Raw genomic sequence first — 21,934 nt, 5'->3', positions numbered from 1 at the left:
GCAGCAGAGCACCAAGCAAGCTTCCCCGGTACCTTGTAATTTCTGGCTGTACTCTGTCCTGTCGGACTGACTCCTCCGCAAGGTGCCGTGGTCCCCGGCGGCGGCGGCGCTCTCCACCACGGGCTCCGTCCTCCTCCTCTCCCCCATGTAGAGCTTGTTCCTCAGCAGGGCCAGATTCCTCCTCCTGCCCCCCGCGCCTTCCTTCCCCGGACAGTCCATGCTCGCCGTGGCCAGCCTTGCTTGGTGGTGGCGGTGGCAGCGGGGGCCCTAGCTTGATTTTCAGGGAGGTGACCTCGCCGCCCGGGTGAAGGCTGGTTGCTTTGGGCTTGGTTTTGGAGCAGGGCTCCCCAGGCTCTGCAGGGCCCCGGGCTCAGCCCTGCCACCTGTGCCAGAGCAGCTCCACCCCCGGGAAGCTGACGCCCGGGGCAGTGTTTGCATTCACCTGCCTTATGTGCAAGCACGCCTGGCGGGGCGGGTTTCAGAGCCAGCCCCAAACCGCAGCCATTCCCAGCCTCTTTCCCTGCTTCAGGGTATGCTCCTCGCCCCGCCGCGGGGCCGTGGCTGCCGGCACCCCGAAGCAGAGTCGCATCCTCCCAGCTTCGCCCGGGCCGCCCTTGCCGTGCGCTAGCAGGGAGATGTCCGAGTACGGCAGGGCACGGCCACGCTTTCACCGGACACCTTCCCTCTCTGCACCGCCGGGGCAGAGGGCAAGGCAAATGGGAAGGGGAGGCCAGCCACCCCCTTGACCCTCGCTCCTTCACTTTCCCCAAGGCTAGTGCCCAACCGGCAGCCTGGTCAGGACCCCGACTCCTCGCCTATCGAATTGCATCTGCCAGGCTCCCGACCCCACTGAGAGGTGTAGCCTTTAGGCTGGAAACTCCTGATCTACAGGTTTGAAGGGAGACCGATCAGCCAGGGCAATGAAGGAAAGGGCTGAGAAGGAGATGAAAACCCCTCCGGGAGGTGTGAAGCAGCGTGGAGCTGACGCGTTCTCAAACCGGGCTGTGTCCTGCTTTACACCACACACAGAGAGGCGACACGAAAGCCTGCCAAGGACCTGCGGAGGCTGTCGTAACAAATCACCGTGCTCTGATGGCCGAGGAAGTGGACACCAAAACACCTGCTTGTAATACCTCTGGATCGGCCCCTGGAAGAGATCTTATTATCCTGTCTATTAGCAATGGTCTCTGGCATGCACGCACTGCCTAGTGATCCTCCGTAGCGCCGGTCTAATCAAGCTCATGTTAAAACAGCAGGAGCTGCTGGCGTCTAAGCTTGGACCGGACTTATCCTGGGAAGAGCCCCAACAGCCATCAGCAGCAATCACTGCCGCTGCTGTGATACCCACCCCCTGCGGCCCTCGCTGCCCTAGGAAACGTCTGGTGGGAGCCCCATGGTGCAGCCTAATCGGTGTCAGCCTCACGCACGCTCATTGCCACAGCATCTGCCGGGGGACACAGCTAATGTCCCTCTGACATACGCTGGCAAAGCGTATTGCTTTAGCATTGCCACACTGTGTCCCTGAAGGACTGCATAGTAAGAAACAACAAGCGGGGATGCAACATAGTAGTGTAACCTCATTTCCAACTTTTATTTTTCTTTAAGAAGCTGGTCCTGTGATGCAACCTCCTGATCAAAGCCCCTCATTTCTACCCAGCATTGAAAGGAAAAGGTTATGAAACCGTTAAGCAATTTACTACGTCACATTGCAGCACTGTGCCAGTACTGCACAAAGTGTCCAGCCCAAACACAGCCTCACAGAGGAATAAAGCGGCAAGGGGAATACCGGGAAGACTTTGTGCTCGCACAGAGAAGTCATGTATTACGTAGGCAATCCATGTGTTACATCTCATCTCCTCTTTGATATTCCCTAAGAAACTCTTTGTTTTGCAAGTCAGACCACAAAAGTTCCTTGAAAGGCAAAGCAGTGGTGACAGTGAGGAGAGGCATAGGTAGGGACAGAGCAGTGACACCCTTGTGACAAGCATCAAAGACCCAGCAACAAATAAACAGATTAAGGTGGGAGTTGAGGGAAATCAACCATCCCATTTCCTTACACTGGAGACTTCCTGAGGGGTTTTTTTTTGAAGCAATGGCTTAGCATTCAGCTAGGGTGGTAAAACTGGTTTAAACAGTCACCACCCCGACTGCCCCCCTTTCCCAAATAATTTTGTTCCCACTATTGCTGCAGGGTGTAAACACCCGCATTTGAGATGGAGGAACTGATCTGGCTGAAAACTCCCTCCCTCCCCCCTTTCCCCTGGGCTATTTTCCATCTGGATCTGTGTTCCTGTTTAGTTCATCACCCAGCTACGCAAGCAGTTGTGGCAGCATGAGGCAGGGGATGATGCAGGGGCACATGTGAGCAGCTGTGGGTAGGGCTGATGGTTGCTTAAGCCAGCACTGCTCAGAGAAGGTATTTCCCCCAGCCAGGATTTTACGGTGTCGTGCTTTTCAGAAGACACAGGTCCCATCGTTTATATGAGATTTCCTTATATTTATTTAAAATAAGATGGTTTGGGAGAGAACTGGGGAATATATTTTGGCTGGGTGGAGGTGGAAGAACAAACTTTATAAAATTCTTGGCTTTGTAGGCTCTCTGCCACATATGCAGAGTTACGGCCAAGATAGGATACAGTAAAGTTTGCTCAGGTGTTTATTACGACAGCAATCTACCCACATGCAAAAGTTGTCTTCCTCTTCCTCCTCAACTCAGTCGCAGGGTGTGAAAAGGTATGTGTTCGTTCAGCAAGGGAACAGTTGCAAGGAAAGCTGGCTGTGGTTTGCTGCTGCCTTTGTACTTGCAATGGTTTACCTGGCTTCAGCTGGCTGCACTATTTCTGAGGCAGCCAGCAGCCCAGAGCTAGCTTACACCGCAGTTTGGAAATGTAGATGAGTACTTTCTGCAACTTCAAAACATCTCCTCTGTGCCACTCAGCATGGAAAAGGGTGAAAATAGCATGTCTCCTGTAATACTCCAAGTAAGGGAGACGCATTCAGGACCGGTGGCTTCGCTACCACCTCTGGAGGGAGGGAGGTTTGAGACATATCCTGGTTTATCCATCGTCACGTTAAATCCAATGATTGTTTTACACTAGTGGGCTGTGCCAGTGCAGTCAGTAGGAGGAATATGTAAAAACAATCATCAGCTGCATCTCTGAGCAAGAAACCCCTATAAACTCTTATCACTGTTTACTGTACTTTACCTGGACTGTAACAAAACGCCACAGAAAGCACAGTCAGAAATGCATGTGAAGTACTCAACTTCACTTGCCACACAATAGTATGAGCAACCCTCCCTCAATTTCCAAATTACTCCTGCTCCCTTCTGGCCCCGGTAACAACTGATGGTTAAGCAGCATCAAAGTCACTAATCCATAAGACAAGAGGGAATAGTTGGCATCTAGGCGGACAAAACGCTCTTTTTACAATTAATGTGAAAATCTCTTTAACCGCTCTACGTTACGCTCATTTAATTCTACAAAGCAAACTGGAACCCAGTTGATGTGAGCACTCACATAGGAGTTATTTGCACGGAAGCCACCCCGCTTAAGAGATAGAACAGGTGCTGGTGTCAACACGGAAAATATTGGCATTGTGTTCCCAAGCAACTGTATTAGACACATATAAGAGCTTATTGTTGTACGGTCAATGCTAACATTTATCTCAGTCCTGAGCTATAAACTAACCAGAAGCGCCATCAAGACTGATGGCCATTAAGTAAGCAAACAGTTATTTGTTTTCTTGTAATACCTCACAGCTGTTACAGAAGATTTCTTTATAACTTAGTATCCCAGAGCATATATGAAAAATGCTGGTGTGGCCTGACTACCGTGCCTGTTCCCTTTGAGTGGAGGCACAGACCACTGCTGGAGTCCTATGTCAATGACACCAGACTGCCATTTTGAAGCTCGTTCACTGCAATGGCCAGCACAGGCACCAAGCGAAAAGACAGTCTCAATACACAGCTGCAGAGTGACTTCACCGGCCAGCACCAATTTTGCCCACGTAAAGCGATTACACTCAACAGGCAGTGGAGAAGCAGAAAAGTACCATGGTACTGCTGCAGAAAGCTGTCCTACCCTCCTCACAGGTGGAGCACGACAGCAAAGAGCATAGATGTTTTTATAGCTCCCGGCCTCCATATGAGGAAGCCTAGGTGCATATAAAAACAAGCCCGTATCTTTTTTCACTCTGCCTCTATGCACAAGTCATAGCAAAGATGTCTTCTGAGGCACAAAAAGTTGAGGCTTTGATAACAACAATCACATGTAAGGCCCGCCGAGGACTTTGAGCACTGGAAAGTTGCTAGTACGTACACCCTACCTGTTTGCAGCTATACTGGTAAGATAAGAACAGAGTGGCGGGTGAGGATAAAAGCAATAAAAAGGGAAGGCTTAAGGACAGGTAAAACTGGAGTCTACGCATTTGATTTTTCACAGTGAATGAATCAAATTTACTTTGAAATATACATAGAAAAAAAACTTCAAACACCTTTCAATAGTACAAAAAGAGAAAAAAACCTGTCTTGTAGGTGAAAAGCTATTTAGTGTGGCAGCGTCACCTTCACTCCTACTGTTGATCTTGCCAGACTGGTGATTCCTGTAGAGAAACAGGTCTTTAGAAGTAAGTGCACAGCGATAATTTCTTTTAGCCCTGTCTACAGTGTTTCTTGTCTAAATATTTGTAGGAAAAATTAATAAAGAATATGCCTGCCAGGGCTCAGGCTAGGCTGTGGATATTTTTAAGAAGGGATGGCTCAACCTATCAGGCTATGCAATCCATCTCCTCCGACTGCTGTGATGCTTTCTTACTCCGAACAAAGCCTCTGCCCCAGTTTACACGCAGAAAATGCTGACGCGTTTTCTGCCTACAGAGAGTGACCCGGCTTTCAAACAAAACACCTGCGGAGAGGATAGGGGATGCTGAGAGAAGGGTCAACAGAGCTCAAATTGTCCTCGCAGCACCAGTGGGTCTGTCACTGCCAGCCGGGGCTTTGTGTCGGTCTGTGAAACAGGCTCGGAGGCAGGCCAGCTCCCAAAGGCGCACATCTAAGGGCAGTGCTGCTTTGAAAGGGCTAGGAGGTGCGGAGGAGAGGGGAACTCGCTAAGAAACCCAGCAGCCCTTTGATTTCTTTGGCATTACAGCCACACAGTTATTTTCTAAGGAAAATAACCTGACTCTGTTGATCAAGTAGATGGCACTGTGATATCAAAGCTAATGAGGAAAGACAAGCATGCGAGCGAGGCACAGATAAAAGGACAGGAAGATGAATCTTAATCATTGTTATGTTTCGATGTAAAATAGGGGGGTGTAGAAATTACCAAAGATGAAATATTTTCTGTGGGATTCTTTGAGAACCTTATGTCTGGCAATTCACAAATCAAGAGGGGAATGGAGCCTAAAAATTACTATCATGAGCAATAGACGAGATTTTCCTTCTAGTTCCCTATTTTGAATGATTATGGATTTGCAACTTCGCACTAAAACTTCATGTTTCCAGACAGTATTCTTATAGCTGAACTGGAACCTTTTTCTCTTTCTCTTTTTGTGTATGTGCACGTATGTGAAAGAATGAATGAAAGAATGAACAGGAAAGAAGACTATTTGGTGATTTCTGTTTCGTGATGGGGAAGTTCCTTTGGAGTAACGAAGATAAGATTCTTAAAAAAAAATTAAGTTTCAGTTCATACTCACAAATGAAGTTTTGGTGGGAGTTACAGTAGGCTGAAAATCCTTGGTTCATGGGGCTTAAAATGAACTCAGTACAGATGCCGAGGAGGGAAGAAGTGGGCATATCCTACAAAGCTTGACTCAGCCACAGTGTCCTGGCCTCTTGATAGGCAAATCACTTTCTAGGCAGAGGTCCAGAGAAGTTAATATGGCAAGCGAATTCTAACACACATTACAGGGAGCCTAACGAAAAGCATCGTTAAAAACAAAACTAACAGCTCAGAGAAACAATTTATCCAAAGAAACCCAGGGTATAAACTTGACATCTTCCCATACACGGTAGTGAATATTATGACCAAAACCAAATTTTGCGTAAATACAGAGGCTCAGCCTTTTTAAAGCAATAGAGTTACTGAAGTGAGTTCACTGCTACAAAAAAGGGTTTGCAATCTCACCCAAGATACTTAGTTTCTTTGGGATAGGAGCCTCTGTCTTTATTCACATTGGGATGGAAAGTAACATAACCTGATAAAGCTAATTCTGTTTACTGAAATACACAATTTGTTCCTTTTAGTTAGATGATGTAGTCTTTTGCTGCCATCAGGCATTTGTCAGTGCGTAAAATGCAAATACGTGTGTGAGCAGGCTGCACGTAGACATCCTCTCCCAAATCCAGCTGTGCCAATGAGATTACTGACTTGAACAACTCGTCTTCCTCCTGCTGCAAACTGTCAGTGCAAACATCTGCAGGAGTTGTTCATGCTTCTTAACTTGCTTCGGCTGAAAAGCAGCCTGACTGACTTAGCCCACGTCCCCAGACTGGCTCAGCTAGCCTTGCTTGGCTTGATCTGAACTAGGGAGCACTGATACGAGCTGATCCATCAGCACGTTGGTGAGATGGTGATGGCTGAACTCTCGTGCCAGTGTAGCACTGGCAAGCAAGTGAAGACAGTGACCTGTTCCACCGAGGAGGCTGGACGAGGAGGAAGGCTGTCCATGGCTGCTGGCCTTTTGCACACAGGTAGCAGCAAAACAGAAGGCTGGCAAGAGCTGGTTCCTTCAAATTAACGGTTTTATAAGCCATGGATGTAGAAGTTATATTACAGCAAAAGTTAATGATAATGATGTGATCACCAGTCAAGAGCAAACACACTGAAATAGCACACAGTTGTACTAATGAAGTTCTTCAAAGCCTTACTAGCTGAAAAGATGAAAATGATTTTCATTCAGGAGGAAGGGAAACTTTTTTTTTAAATTGTAATGTTTTCTGCATTTAATTTGCACAGCATTTTCATGGGCAAAACATTCATTTTATATATATATGCTTGTGTGTGTATATATGCAAAAATATATATAAAATAAATGTAAATGTACACTGCAGAGTACAAACTTTTAAAGAAAGGATGTCCTTCAGGCTTAGGTGATTATACTGCTGCTGAGTTTTTGCTATACTCCAGTGGCATTCTGCTGGAATGAGATTCACCCCTGTGCAGAGGGCAAGCATAAAACCTAAGTACCATGTAAGTCCTACTTAAGTCTTAAGGACCTGGTTCTAATTCCATTGAAATAAATAGCAATATTTTCATTGTCTTTCAGTGGGAGCTGTTTCAAGGTCAATAAATGGGATCAGTCTTAAACATGCCTTTTGCTGGCCCAATTGGAGAGATACTTGAACAAGCGGGATGTAAAATGCTTGGGAATAAAAAGAGGTGAAATAATACCTTGGTAGTAAAAGCCCTGGTAATTCTGGAGAATTTGCTTAAGGTAGATCGTGGAACCAAAACATTCATTTGTTTCAAAGATTCAAGAATGTTAGGTAAATTTATTCTAACCAGGAAGCTGGTCTTACCCAAATCTGACTTGAGGAGTACTGTGTGTACTTCTGCCATATTCTGTGTAATATAATGCATGATACTGAGAAATACAGTCAAACCTATTTAAAGCTTTATTAGTATTATTTCTGCAGTACTAAGAGAATTTTGGATACCTTAGAGTACTAAAACATCATGTTCTCTGCTCTGGCAGCATTAACAGGGTTTCTGTGTGTTTTTCTGCTGCATCATCTACTCTTGCTAGGTAACATGATGGCATCTATTTATGCATCTAAAAAGCACCTGCACAGAAACTCTTTCATATTTCATAAATTCCAAGTGTTTCACAGCTGATTTCCCATTACATATGAGAAAGCTTTAGATAAGACCACGTTCACAACACATGGCAATGGAGAACTCCACACTCAGACTTTGTGCATCTTACAGGGACTCCTGGCCACAGCAGTGTATTTCACTTCCCAGCTTGTATAGGGAAATAAATATATATTGGACTCCTTCTAGAATAACCTTACACCCAACTGCTAACTTTGCAAGTGTAAAAATACTATGTGTGTGCTCAGTAAGTGATTTTCAAAGGCTCTGACCTTCCATAAATGAAATCCAGATTCCTCAGAACTAAGCAGAGGTGGAAGGCTAGGCCTATGGCACATGTTTGTTTTTAACCTTGCCTGTTTGAGCAACAGGCCAACTCAAAGAAAGAGCAGAACAGATTTTTTTATAAAAGAAACAATTTCTCTACAATTTTTTTTTATTATTCCACATGAAAAACAGATGATTTGCCCCCTTGACAAAATTAAAAAAATGAAGAACTTCAAACAGAGACCATACATAAAGAATTTCACCCCCACATGTCCAGTTGAGGAGGTTACCCCTGAAAACCTTGCATTTGGTGAACTCAGTGAAGAAACACGCCAACTCCTCTGATGAGACACAAACTACTATTTTGCAGCTTCTGTGGAGGTGGGTAATGGGTCTGCAAAATATCCTCTCTGTTCTACTGGAGATAAGTCTGTTGTGACAAATATAGCAAGCAGTGGCACAAATCAGAGGAGACCATAGCTTCCCCCCCCGCCCCGAGCCTTCATCGTAATGGAAAATCCACGCACTAGAATACAGCTCCCTCCAAGATCCAGAGCAGCAACTAACACATTTCAGAGGAGTACATGGGGGAACAGTGATGAGGCCATCATGAAAATCAACCACTCTAGTGTAAAATAATGCTGGGTCCTTACTCCACACACTGAACAGACAATCCTGACGCTTTTGAAGCCTGATCTACCAAACAGTCGAGGGGACAAATAAAGGGAAGAAGAAGTTATATGCTGTTCAAATCTGATGGAAGAGATTGACTTAGCCTTTCTGCTGCAAATAAATTATGCCCAATAACATTTAAAATACTGTACAAAATAATCAGGGTAACATGGAGTTATCCTGCAGAAATCTTTCAGGGTAATTCAAATTTAGTGGGCATGGTTGATGGTTGGACTTGATGATCTTAAGGGTCTTTTCCAACCTAAACGATTCTATGAACCAGAGTTAAAATTCAAAGCTAATATTGACCACTTTTAGAGATGAATACACAAGATTATTGGCTTGGGATTTAAGAGTGACGACAGCAACAAAAGGTGTTTTGCCTCAGTTTCTCCATCAATAAAATGCAAATAGTGGTATCTGCCCCTTTTCAGGAATTTTTGAAAGATCCATGAATAAGAAGCTCTACTCCAAGAACTACCACCCATATCGACAGATGAAATGAATTCAAAATCCTCCTCAAGGATCAATGAAAAGAGAATTCAAAGTAATCAGATCATATGTAGGGGTAATAAGCTTTAAAAACAGCACAACCTGAATACAGATGAGAATCTAATTTAAGTGTCAGCAGGGTTCAAAATAAAAATGCATTTACCATTGAGAATCCACACAAATAGCCCGCCTATAAGACTGGCTTGGGTGACATAAAAATGCGCGTGCCAGGAATAAATAAATGCTTCCCTCCCTAGGGAGCAGCAGGTTAGGGTCTTCATGCCGACATGGGCCTTGGGTAAGGATAACAACCCTGTTACCATCACCCCTAATTTTGCATCCACAATTTTGGCAGTGCTGGTGGCCTGAAAGCACCTCAGCATAGGTGCAGCTGGAGTACCACCTGCCTTGGCTCACCTGGCTCTGGCTGGGGGACACTTGCCACCTCAAGTGGGGTTTTTTTTCCATTATTTTCTACTCGATGGAGCCCTCCCTTGAGGCCTGTGCAGGCACCCTGCAGCCTCCTTCTTCCCCTGAGGTGCTGACCCTGGCCTCACCAGGGGGAAGCAGCCACCTCCGGGGGCCCGCAGGGAACACGGGGCAGCGCCCGGTCCCAGCAACAGCCACCCCCTCAGGAAAAACCTCCTCCACGCAGCCGCCCTTTCAACGCAGCCTGTGCTGCCGGTGCCGCCATTTTGGGCCTCTGGGGGCTAACGGTCGTGCCCTCCCTCAGGTGGCAGCCGCGGCCGGGCGCGAGGCGGCGGCTCTCCCTCGTCGCCGGTAGAGGCGGGAGGGGACAGGGAGCAGCCCCCGGCGACCGCCACCACCCTTCGCCGCTGTGCGAGGTTTCCCGGCGGGGGCAGGCGGGGCTGGGGGAGGGAGGGGGGCCGGCGCGGCGCAGACCCGAGCAGCGCAGGCCCGGCGACCGCAGGAAGGGGAGGGAAGGCGGCCGCCGCCATCATGCGTGCGCCGCCGGGGCTGGTGCGGCTGCTGGCGGCGGCGCGGGGGTGGGGGCGGCCGCCGCGGCGCTGCCTCGGCGCCATGGCCGGCTACGGCACGGAGCAGCGGGGGCGGCCTAACGCCCCCGATTACCGCCTCTACTTTAGTAAGTAGTAGCCCCCGGGCTCGATAAAACCCCTTCCTTCCCCGCCTCGCGGGGTGCACGGTGGGGAGAGGAGGCGGCGGCTCCCCGCTCCCGCCGAGGCCCCTCGGGCTGGTTGAGGTGTCGCGCCGGAGCCCCCACCCCCTCGGGGGTGGGGTGGGGTGTAGTTTTTTTGTGGAGAGTGAGGGGGCTTCCTGGCAGATCCACTTCTGGAGGGGATGCTGGGCCTGCTCAGTCCTGGGGGCTGGTGTGCGCGGCCCAGCCGTGCCCTTCCCCAGCCCCGCGAAGGCCGCTGGAGGGGGAAGAGGTGCTGGGGGGGCCGGGGGTGAAGCACTGCCTGGTGCGGTGTTGTGGCAGCCTGGGCGCAAAGGCCACGGGGCGCTCTGGGAGCCCAACGACAGCCTTGGCCGTGGGAGCCTTGCTTCGCCTTACTTCTGCGGTATGACAGCCCAGTGGGAGCACGGCCTGTCCCCAGTGAGCAGGCCAGCCCTCCCTCTAGAAACGTCACGGTGAGGGGAGGGTGGCATCCAAAACATGGGGCTCCAGCCCCGCGGGGCCTGTGGGGCCAGCGGCAGCAAGTGGCACCGGGAGGGCATGGGCAGTGCTCCAGAGGGCTTCTCAAAACCCAGTGAGAGCTGGTGGTGTGCAGGCTCAGTATTATGCATTTTAGTAACAGTGTTGTCTGTTTGGATGCCACTTCTCTAGCAGTGGTCTTGTACGGTTTTGGTCCGTTGACTTACAAGCAGTTAATTCTGACGTCTGCTGGTGTGCAAGATGCGGAGGTGTTGGCAGTGCCCTGCCAGAGCTCCCCTGGGCTCAGTCCCCAGGGGGCTGCCAGTGCAGGAGCTCATCTAGAGAAAGTCACTGTAGTTAGTGGGAATAAGCAGCCTACCACTAAACTTTTTTTATTTGGGAGGAGCATCCTGGAGGCTTCCAGGAGTTGCAAAACCAACTACCATTTACTCCTGTTTGCTGAGGTGGTCAAAGTACAGTCCAAAGCTAAATGAAGTCCCTTGTCTGCATTTCCCTTTGCTGTGAATAGGAGTGCTAGCAGAGGAGAAATTCCTTGGGATTTGTGTTAGCACCTTATATTGTTGATGTTTCTGTTTTGATAGAGTACTTGGGCTTCTAGTATGTTGAAAAATTTCTTAGTAGTTTGAAAAACTTAAGCGGCCACACGAGTGAATTTTGTTCCTTTCTGCAGTGGGAGCAAGGCTGAGATGCAGCTTGGGCCCCCATTAAGTTATGTCAATTTCTGCTGGTTTTGAGCCTTGGTGTTTCATGTCTAGGGGCCAAGCAATTATCCCATCCGTCCCTTACTTATTCTTTTGGTCAAACTTTGGCCTACTGTGTTGGGATTTTCTGTTTGTGGTCATGAAACTCAGTTTATTAGAAATACAGTGAAATCACAAGGGCAGCATTGCTAGAAACCTGGATGAATTCACTGATCACTCATGGAGATGAGGTTCTCTTGGTATTTTTTTCTGTGTTAATGGTTGTGTATTGCTGGGGAGGAGGATAAAAGAGAATGAAAGAATCTTCTCATCTTTACATAGCTTCTATTGCCAGGTAGTCAGAAGAGAAGGGTCAAATTGAATACCAAAGCAATAATTTTGATTCTGATGAATCCTTGTCAAACAATCAAATTCCCTGTCCTGCGCATAGGTTATTTTTTAGCCCTTGGAATTAAGAAGTTTAACTGATGTGTAATTGTGGCATATCATACGTTTCTGTAATGCATAATAGCAATACCAACATCTCATCTTTAGATTTGTAATGCTACCTTGTTTTGTTTTGTTTTTCAGAGAATGCAGATGGTAAATATATTTCCCCGTTTCATGACATTCCACTGTTTGCTCCATCTAAAGAGGTATGTATTTATGCCTTTAAACACAATTAATTTCAAGTTGATAACAGTTTTGTTGGTGTTCTTTAGGTAAAAATGCAGTTTTTAAAAGCTTTTTTTTTTTTTTTAAGCAATTAACAGACAAATGTATAGCACCAGAAAGGACCACTTTAACCCAGGCTGATTTCTTATATAATACAGGCACAATAACTCCACCAAATTTTCTCTGCTGAGTTCAGTAACTTGCAGTGAAACATAATGATTATTGTGTAGACAAGCCTAGGTGTCTCTTTAAGTCTCCAGGTGATTGAGGGTGGGGGGAGCCACTGTATCTTCTGTTAATTCTCCTCTATGTTTAAGGTTTGTGTTTGTGTGCTTGAATTCATTTTCTACTATTACTCTTTTTAAATTGGCATTTTTCTACATCTGCAATTAAAAGCGTACATTTCCTTGCAGTAGAAGATGTACAGCACATGCTTATGTAACTTACGGTGTATTTCTTTAATTCCCAAAAGGAGCATTATAATTGGAAGACAACAATAATGCCCAGGAGAGAAGTGGTAATCGCACCTTTGGAGAATTACAAGGCGTGAGGTGCAGCTGAGCACTTTCACGTCTTGTTAGCCACACTCCCTGGAGTTTCATTATAGCAATAATGAAACGCCTGTTTTATGTGTCACCGGTGGGAACTGCCAGTCTTTGGTTTAGACTTAGTTTTGCTTATTATGGTATGCTTGTTACACAAACAGGTTGGGAGGGTTTCGGCCATTTTTTTGATTTGTTGCTGGGTCTTTATGGATGATATGAATGGTGAGAAAGGTCAGCAGTTGTAACATGTTCAAATTGAGACTTCTGAACTAATGAACCAATCTCTTGAATTATTTAAACTGAGAGATTAAACCTTTTTGATCAGCAGACCCTAAGCTGGCTAGTCAATGGAAGAGGTAAGTCTCATTCAGAGAGTCATTACTAAGATGCTCTGTTCAGTGGGTGCTATTGCTGGAAGAGCAATGGGCATTTTCATCACATGTTCCCTGGGGGCCTTGCTGTCCCTGCATCTGGAGTTTAAGGTTCAGAGGGGTGGATTATAGTCTGTGATTTTTCTGTAGAATAAATTATAGTACAGCGATGTCTGATGGATGTGGAGAGGCTTTCATTTTGGTGTATGAGCAAGGAAAGAGCATTCTACAGGATATAGGGGCCTGAGGGGGGAGCAAGAAGGGGAGTCATTGTGAAGGTCTCTGTTTATTTTGCTTTCTTTGCAAGAGGAGGATGTCAGGAGTTGTATGTTATATTCTTCTCCTTCCCTGCTCTAAGCTTTGTGGACTTTATTTTATGATGGATAACCCCAGCCTTATTTTCCATACTAGTTTTGTTTGTTTATTTTGTTTTTTATCTTTTTCAACTGAACAGAAGGATGACTGTGTTATTAATCAGTTGAGGACAGGCCTAAATTGCTGCTTAAATTTTTCAGTGGCTGGGAGAAAGTGGATGTGTCCTTGTACATTTTTATCTTCCTCTGTTAACATCTCTGAGGTTATAATTTCACAATGAATCACAACTGAGTACTTCTAAAAGTTGTAGTTTAGGCCTTTATGCTCACAAAGGGATGTTCCAATTGCATTGAAAACTGCTGTTGTCTGTATTTATGTGAATATAGTATTGCTCTCTAATGTTCTTTGTACACTTCTTTACTTCACTCTTTCCCTATAGGATAAAGAGATTCCTGCAAAGAGGTCAAAGACTACTGGAACTGAGGTACTGCAAAGTTTTAAATTTTGTTTTTAACTATTCCCTCTATTTCCTTTCCACATCACTTTGCTATTCTGCAAAGTGAACTTGCTCTCACTGAATAGAGTTGACGTATCTTCAAATGCAAGTCTTCTAGGAGGAGAAGGCTTAAAGCGATTTAATGATCTCCTCTTTGAATGGGCCAGAAATGTCAGCATTCTTTTATTGATCAAGATGTTCTCAAAGGCAAACACTTTTATACCACTCTTTGAAAGGTTCGTTATGACTATTGCAGCATAGATATGGTATCTTTTCTGCTATTGCATTCTGAAACATTTGCAATAAAACCTCTGTTAATGAAATATTCAGTGTGCTCTCACTGTGGGTAATCTTTGATATATATACAAAACTTCAGAAATCCTAAGTATGTTAGAGCAGAAATTAGACTTAGTATCTGCTTTTTAGAACTGAGGATATGTGGTTTTCTGTACTCATCTGGGAAGCCCAAAGAGCAATCAATCGCATCTACTGATGGTTCAGCATTAACCAGCACAGAAGTTAAGCCTAACAGAAGCCCCCAAAACCATGGAAGGTCTGCTCAGGCTTTTTTTTGTTTATGCAAATGTCTTTTCCAAAATACAGCATTTTTTGCAGTGCTTTCCCTGTCATAGGAGTACCTAAAACTTAGTAGAAGAAAGTGGGGGAAAAAAACCCCAACCAAACAAACTATGCTTTAAGGCCATGATGTGTGGGGGCGTGTATGTGTCCCAGTCTTTATCTTCTCATCTCTGTTTGGCCAGTCATATTGCAAAACTGTAACTACCCATCCGATGTGAAAGAACTGTCCTAACTGTTTGGGTTCTTATAGTTTTGCAACTAGTCTGTGGTACACTGGTTCTTCTGCTGTACAACGGTCCCCACGCAATCCTGCATTATGTATTTCCGCTCCCTTTGCCCTGTGATTCATTCAAGCTACAATGCCTAGGTAACGCTTTTTAGATTTCCTGTTGCTTGATGCCCATTTAAGTACTATTTAGTAGATGTAGAATCATGCCTGAGGGGTGAACTCTCGAGGAGAAAGAGTATGTGCCAGTAGCCTTTCTCAAAAATCATTGTCTTTCAATGTGAATTCTTAATTACTGCTCCTGCTGGAAGTCAAGTATTCCGTTTCTTACCTGCTTATGAATACTGTGACAATACCAGCTGGTTGCAAAGATGCAAAGCTGGTTTATGCAGTGTCTAAAACTGTTCAAAACTGCATTTGTCTGTGTAGTGGGAAGCATGATAGTTTGTTGAAAACCACATTTGTAGTACCCTTTTTTCTGATCTCTGGATCAGCCTATGGAGCAGGGGGGAAAAAATGCCAGTGAGGTGAGCAGCTCTTGCTTTCTGGGCCAGTGTAGCCAGCTCCAGAGCTGCTTCGCATAACTCCTGCTGTGAGAGCGCTCTGGACTGTGGTTTAATAGAACTACAGAAAATGAGCAAAGGCAAATGTACATTGCAGTCTTCGTGGGCTTCTGATGCGAGTAAGCAAGCAAATGTGCAGGCTAGAGGCTTTCCAAACATGCTTGGTCTTTACTTAGATGTTGAAATGTGAGAATGCAAATAATTCAGAAAACCCTTTCTCATCATCATCTTTCGGGGTTGGGGATAAGAGGGGAAAATAGAGCAATCTTTGTCTTCAGGAAAGCAGTTTCTTCTTACACTGGGCTCTTCAGCAACTCTCCTCACCTTGGCTTGGTGAGAAATGCATGCCTTGTGCTTGTATGTCGGGAAAGCAGAGCTTAATCAAGGGATAAAGGGAAAATGAGGAATTTAATGCCATGTACTGATTTCTGAAGACCTTTGAAGCGCTGTACTCCTTACTCTTGTCTAGGGATGCAAAGGCTACTATTGGTACCTGGTGTTCAGTTGATCCTTGCACTGAATTTGTCCAGGATTCAAAGGTGATTGTTCCTTTTGCCCTGGAAACACAGTGGCATCTTTAAAACTTGTGCTTTTAGTGTGGCAGTTATTTGTTACTCTCGACAAGGGCAAGCCCTTTTAAGAGTATGTGTTAAATTATGCTGAACTGGTGTTCATCAGATGGCAGTTCAGCTGTGGAAAATGAAGATAATTCTGCATGAGTCTCTTCAGTCTAATCTACTTTAAATTGTTCTTGGCATTCCTGATGCCAGAAAAGACGGTCTCAAAATAGAGGAGTTTCAGCTTTCAACGTTCATGGGATAGGGGAATGCACATTGTACAAGTTTCTTAGCTGTTTTGCAGTCTCGGCTTGTAGTTCTAAGGGAAACGCTGTGGTGTTTCTGTATGAACTGTTCTCAGCAGTGCAGCCATTTTTTTTAACATTTTAGACCTTCCCAAATCTCAGTTAAATTTAGCTTTGCAGCCACTGTTGACAACTGATCTTTTTGCTTTCACAGATGTTTTTTGGCTCTTTGAAGACTAGAGAGAAGTTATTTTGAGGGAGAAACTGTGCTGAAAGAAATCATATTCAGCTTCAATCTCAAAATTATTACCAGCTTGCAATCTGAACCTCTGCTTTGTCTTAAGCATTGCAAGCACTTGGAATCTACTCCTGCCCAAGTAAATCTCTGTGGAAGGTATCAAAAGTTTCACATCTCTTGTCTGGAAGAGTGGGTGTTTCCACTGTGGTTACAGTCAAAACTGTCAGAGCCTGATTGTTGAACATGGTCTTCCATGTCTAGCAGGAAGAATGTTTGAAGAGGTCACTGTTTTCTTTTCAAGACAAATGTGACATGTTGCTTCCCTGCTGTAGTGAAGGGGTTTCTAATCTACTTGTCATTGTATGTCTTTGGTAAAGTATTCACATGTTGTGTCATTCAGAGGACTCAGATGTTCTTGAATACAAAGTTTTATTTAAAATGTTGGCCTTGGTAAGGAATCTGTCCAAGCATGCAGAGATTGTAGTCCTCTAACTTGCAGACACCCGTAAGAGCATTTGAAAAAAAAAATACAAAGAAAGAAACAAGACAGCTTTTGTTTTGTTGTATCCTGTGGGTTGCACAGTGCTGGAATGCCCTTGTGGACTTGAGTTGAATTGCTTCTGTCAGGCAAAAACTTCTGATAAATGAACTAGTCAGGTGAGATATAAGGGGTCATCAGAGTGGTCATGCAGTCTGAATAGGTTCTCTGATAGAAGGCCTCACACTTGGAACAGTGTTCAAAACTGGTGTCAGAGTTGTCTTATGATAAAGCCAGTACGTTTCATAAGAAAGGAAAAGCTGTCATCATTTTCAGCGCAGTACAGGTGCAAACTTTGTACTGACTTTGTATTCTGTCTTAACTACAGCCTCTGTAACCTTCTTTGGTCATGTTAGACATTTTTTTGGTATACGTAACCTGGGCTGTGGTGTGTCCATTATGTGTGTTCAGGGACTTGTGTGTTCCAAATTTTAGATTATGAGTGAAGCCTTCATTCTGATGCTTGAACTTGCCCATACTTTTTCTGTGGATGTGTCCAATAGCTGCAAGCCTTGCTTTGTGTTCTTATAGATTAACAAATACTGAGAACAGAAGTAATCTTCACTCAGTGGTCCAGTTAAAATCTACTGGAGTAGAGTTGGTTTGCTGAGAAAGTTGCATCAGTGATTTGATCAAGCTTAACTTCAAATTGATGGTTCCTTAAACTTGAGAAAGTCAGTGTTTCATTTTCATTCATGTCATGGTTGTACACTGACTAGTTTTGCAGGTGAATGTGTCCGTAACTAGTTTATCAGAGAATATGCCTGACACCGCTTTTGGGATACCTGTGGGTAAAAACTTAGGTAGTGTTTGTGATTCCCTTTTCACTATAACGTGAGGGAGGTACACTATGAAGAGGCTGCAGGCACTTTGTATTTATGCTGGGCACTGCATTCCTTTTTTGCTGTGTGGCGTGTTAATTTATATTGGAAAAGTTCCATTGACTTCTCATTTAGATACAGTATATTTGCTCCAGATGTTGCTGGCATCTGGTTTGTTGTTTTCATTGGCAAATACCTTGTAGCAAGCGTTACATTGGGAATGCTTATAACACGAGTGCTCGTTTTATAAGCAAGCCCCTCTCCATTTATTTCTGGGTGTATTTCATGACAGTCCTTACTTTCCTTCTCCTTTTTTTCCTTTTTTTTTTTCTTTTTTTCCTTTTAAACATCATTCTTTGTTCACACCGCTGCTAGACTGCAGCTCATCTTTTTCATTCTCATTAGTCCTCAGGTGCATGCTACCATGTTCAGTTGATGGCTGATGAGAATCCCTGCAAGATTGCAAATGAGCAGACAGAAAAAAAAATTGAAATAATAGCTGCTTTTTCTTCTCTCTGTCTTGTGAGCTCAGAGCTTCTCAGTGCGGAAGGGTCAGCAGCCCCCAATGTTGCCCTCTAATGCTTTCAGATTTTTTTTTTTTAAGCACTCTTACTATAAAAACAACTCAAGTAACTGTAAGCTTTAGCATATCTCTTCTCCCTGTCATGCACGGGTGATGGTGAATGGCAATCAGGCCTTAAAAAGTAGTGATGTTTGTCATTTTATGAAATTATACTGAATTTCTGTTCCTCTATCTCTCTTGTTTTGTCACTTTCGTCAGTCTGCATAGGTTGCTCCACTTCTGCTTCAAATTAGCTGAACCTTCAGAGTTTAACATTAAGTCTTGCAGCCCTTGGGCAGAATCATACCTATTCAAAACCCTCTCCTTAAATGCACCAGCTAAGGAACTTGGGAAGACTGGGAAAGGAAACAGTCGAACAGGAAAGGGAAAGTTAGGTAAGGAAGAATTGTTTCTGAGAAGGGTGTATGGGAGTCCAGAAGGGCAGGTTGTAAAAATAGTGCCAGAAATGTGCTTAATTTTTTTTTTTCTTCCTGTGATATTGAGGTTTGTAATAACAAACCCTGATCAAAATGCGTTATCTTCTATAAGAATCTGTACAGCCAGAGCTAGCAGTTATTTTTGGCCATCAGTCTTAGTGGAGAGAATGCTGACTCACAGTTTACCTGGGTATAACAGTCTGTATTTGCTTGCTTTTCTCAACCCTTGCTGTATGAATATGTTGAAGTAGATTTGTATGCCTTTTTATCTTTCTGTGTTTTTCTTATTTCAAAAACCAAAAACTGTTCCTGTTCTCTGTGTAAAGGAGAGACCTTTTTGCTTGTCTCAGCAAAACCAGTATCACGATACATTAAAAATTATGCTCAACTGAAATGGAATGCAATAAGTTGCCAACCAGGGTTAAAGAAAGCACCCCAATAAAGCAAACACTTATTTACATCCTGTGTGAGTTCCCATGTAATGTACTTAGCATGTAGTTCTTAGGAAATAAAGGATATCATTTAGACATACTGGTTATTCCTTGTGATGTAATTTTCTGCTGATTTTCGTATTCAGTTTTAGGAATTAGGAAATGCACTTTTGACTTCTGTGAGCAAATGGATTCCCCCCTCTGCCCCGCTTCAAGGTATAATAGACCATAACTACAAATGTCTGTCTTTTGTTCACATTAACCCAAAGTCAAACAAGCTATGTAATACACTGCGTTGAAAGTATCCCTGGGCTCTGTCAGGTCACTTCCCCTAGCAGATGGGTTCTGTCCCTTTTTCTGAATCTAGGAGACTGTTTCCTCCTCTTTTCTTGCGTGCTCCAGGAGACTCCTTCTGAAGAAACTGTCAGCCAGCAGAGTTGGCATGAGGCTAGCCTGTAGGAACTACTCCATCTGGCCTGTTGTACAGTCTGCTGTCATGAAGTGGAGTCCCTTCTACATTAGGCGCTTGCAGAGTTGGATTAAATCTAGACTGCAGCAAGCAGCATCTCATAAGCAGACCAGTTGACTGCTGTCATACTAAGGCTGTTAAATGGTAAACTTTCCAAAGCAATAGTTTTCATTTCATGAGAGATCTTTTTTCTTTTTCTTTCACTGGGAAGGTTAGTCAAATGGGCTGTTGAAACAATCTTCACCATTGCTTGAGGGGGTAGAAGTGCTCACTTGGGGGTTTGGTGAGGTGGAATTTTTTGTTTCACTGATTTAAAATAAAGATAAAAATATCAATTACCAGATGCATTCACCATCCAAAACTAACCACTGAATGGCATATGCAGATGGTAATCTGTGAAGACAGGTGGTGTCTGACACTTGCATTTCTGTTTGCAGCTGAGGCAGGAATGGTTTTGCAGCAAGGGATGGGGGAGAACATTCAAGTGGTCAGAAGGAATAGGTGCTTGGTCTGGGAAAATAAGAGTGATGGAAAAATTCCCGGGTGATATTTAGGCAAGGAGGGAAATGAGATGGGAGAGAGGAGGAAAAAAAACCCTAAAAAAACCAGAGGAGTATGCTTCTTGCTCTCTTTCTATCAAACTATCTAGTATGTGCTCTCCTTTCCACACCAGTGAATCCTGTCTCATCACTGTGAAAATGTGATTGCCCTATAAATAAAAGGTTTTATTTTTAAATGTAAGCACTGCATGAGGTTATTGATCTCTTGTAAATGCTTGTGGCAGCTTTGCATTAGAGAGAGTACTTTCAGGGATTCTTTTGCATACAAATTAATCTGTCAGGCTGTCATATTTAACACTCGTGACAAGTCACATTTGACTGATACCACAGGTTATAAAGGCCTGGTCTTAGAGCTGAGTTGAATCCAAGTGATTTTTTTTGTTTTTGAGAGCAGCATTGTATTCATTTCAGTCCAGTTGTTGTCCAGCCCTGAGAGCTGTTTTGGTGAAGACCTGGAATAACTCTTGACCAATTAAAGCTCAAACCAAGATTTACAGGCTGCTGAAGCCATTGTGTTAGACGTGGTCAGGAAAACGTACAGTGGCATCTAAACAACAAAAATACAGGATTGTGGTGGAGGGGTAGACATTGTGTATAATTCCAAGAGTAGTCTGTAGGTTTTCTGCCTGTAGCTACCAGTCAGAACAATTCTTTGACCTGCTTGGCAGTTCCCTAAGAGTTTCTTGTCAGCACTGGCTTTCATGCTGTGCATTTCTTTTTTCAAAGTGTTCCCAGATGGATGTGCAGACTTTATTTGGCTCTCTTCCAACCCTTCCCTTACCTGCTGCTGCATGTATGTTGCTTTGTTCTGTCTGCTTCCTTAGTGTTGACATCTTTTTGAGCTCTCTTTCTGTTTACTTCTCTGTTTCAACCGTTCTTACATACGTAAGGTATACCTTATGGAACTGATCTGAAGCACCTTTCTCTTTTTGGTTTTTTTTTCTTGTTTTATTTGGTTATGACCTGATCAGGAAAAGTGATTCCATCTGACATCCCACTGATTGCAATATTGGCACAGTACTTATGGCGAATTTAATTTAAATTTACTGGGAATTTGCTGTCAGGATTGTGCTTAGCTTGTGATATCTCATGGGAGAAATGCTGAGTGACAGCTGGGTTTATCCTTTGCTTTCTTGCTTTCCATGTTCCAGGTTTGTTTGGGAGGAGAAGAGCATAGAACCATTGGAATTACTTTAATCAGGCTGTGGCATTGACCCCGGTAATGGTATTTGTTTGTTGCAGTTGCAGGATAGAAGGAGCAAAAATACAAATATTTAAGAGTCCGCTGGAGCCTTAACTGCAGTGTAGTTAAAGAGTTAGTGCAAGTCTTCAGTTAGTTTAACTTTATTTTTTTTTTTTCCTACAAATTTCTGCAAAAACATATTTTGTCCTTCCTGAACTGTTGTAATTTTTTAATACCAATGCAAGTTTTCTTTGGCTATGAAGAGACATCCCAAGCAATGTGATATTTGGGGGTTATTTTAGTAATCTAGGAGAAAATAGGTTGTAGATACTGCTGGGCGGTTTGGTCTAGTTACCCATTTCGATTAATGCTCTACTCCTTGGTGGTGCTTAACTCTGACAGCTTCAGAAGAAGAGACCTTATGGAAGTTACACAGATTTTTTTATCTTTGGAAAATGTCACTTTAACCTCCTCAGTAAGAAGGGCGTAGCTTACTTATTTTTCTTCTAAAGGCATGAAAGTTTACATTTATTTAGTTTATTCCCCCTACACCCCCCTT

General features: G+C 44.2%; 2 protein-coding genes across 4 annotated transcripts in view; one reads left to right on the top strand and one right to left on the bottom strand.

Annotated features, from left to right (window-relative positions):
• Positions 1 to 5,445, bottom strand: part of ARHGEF38 (Rho guanine nucleotide exchange factor 38) — a 42,535-nt gene extending 37,090 nt beyond the window's left edge. The window contains exon 1 of the mRNA XM_030023761.2: positions 33 to 5,445. Within this exon, the coding sequence (XP_029879621.1) occupies positions 33 to 219 (187 nt within the window). The 5' untranslated portion in view covers positions 220 to 5,445. The remainder of the gene's footprint in view (positions 1 to 32) is intronic.
• Positions 5,446 to 10,181: 4,736 nt separating this feature from the next.
• The window catches only part of PPA2 (inorganic pyrophosphatase 2), a 38,721-nt gene continuing 26,968 nt past the window's right edge, over positions 10,182 to 21,934 (top strand). The window contains exons 1-3 of one of the 3 annotated variants that reach the window (XR_005932686.1): positions 10,182 to 10,353; positions 12,156 to 12,220; positions 13,910 to 13,954. Coding sequence is in view for 1 of the 3 variants with exons in the window: in XM_030019209.1 (XP_029875069.1) it covers positions 10,209 to 10,353; positions 12,156 to 12,220; positions 13,910 to 13,954 (255 nt within the window). In the remaining 2 variants the exon portion in view is untranslated. The remainder of the gene's footprint in view (positions 10,354 to 12,155; positions 12,221 to 13,909; positions 13,955 to 21,934) is intronic. The other 2 variants (XR_005932685.1, XM_030019209.1) reach the window with 2 other exon arrangements.

The sequence above is a fragment of the Aquila chrysaetos genome, chromosome 1 (genome assembly GCF_900496995.4).
Source record: "Aquila chrysaetos chrysaetos chromosome 1, bAquChr1.4, whole genome shotgun sequence".
Classification (NCBI taxonomy): Eukaryota; Metazoa; Chordata; class Aves; order Accipitriformes; family Accipitridae; genus Aquila; species Aquila chrysaetos.
Note: the sequence above shows the minus strand (reverse complement) of the source record. Positions and strands in the feature narration are given on the sequence as shown.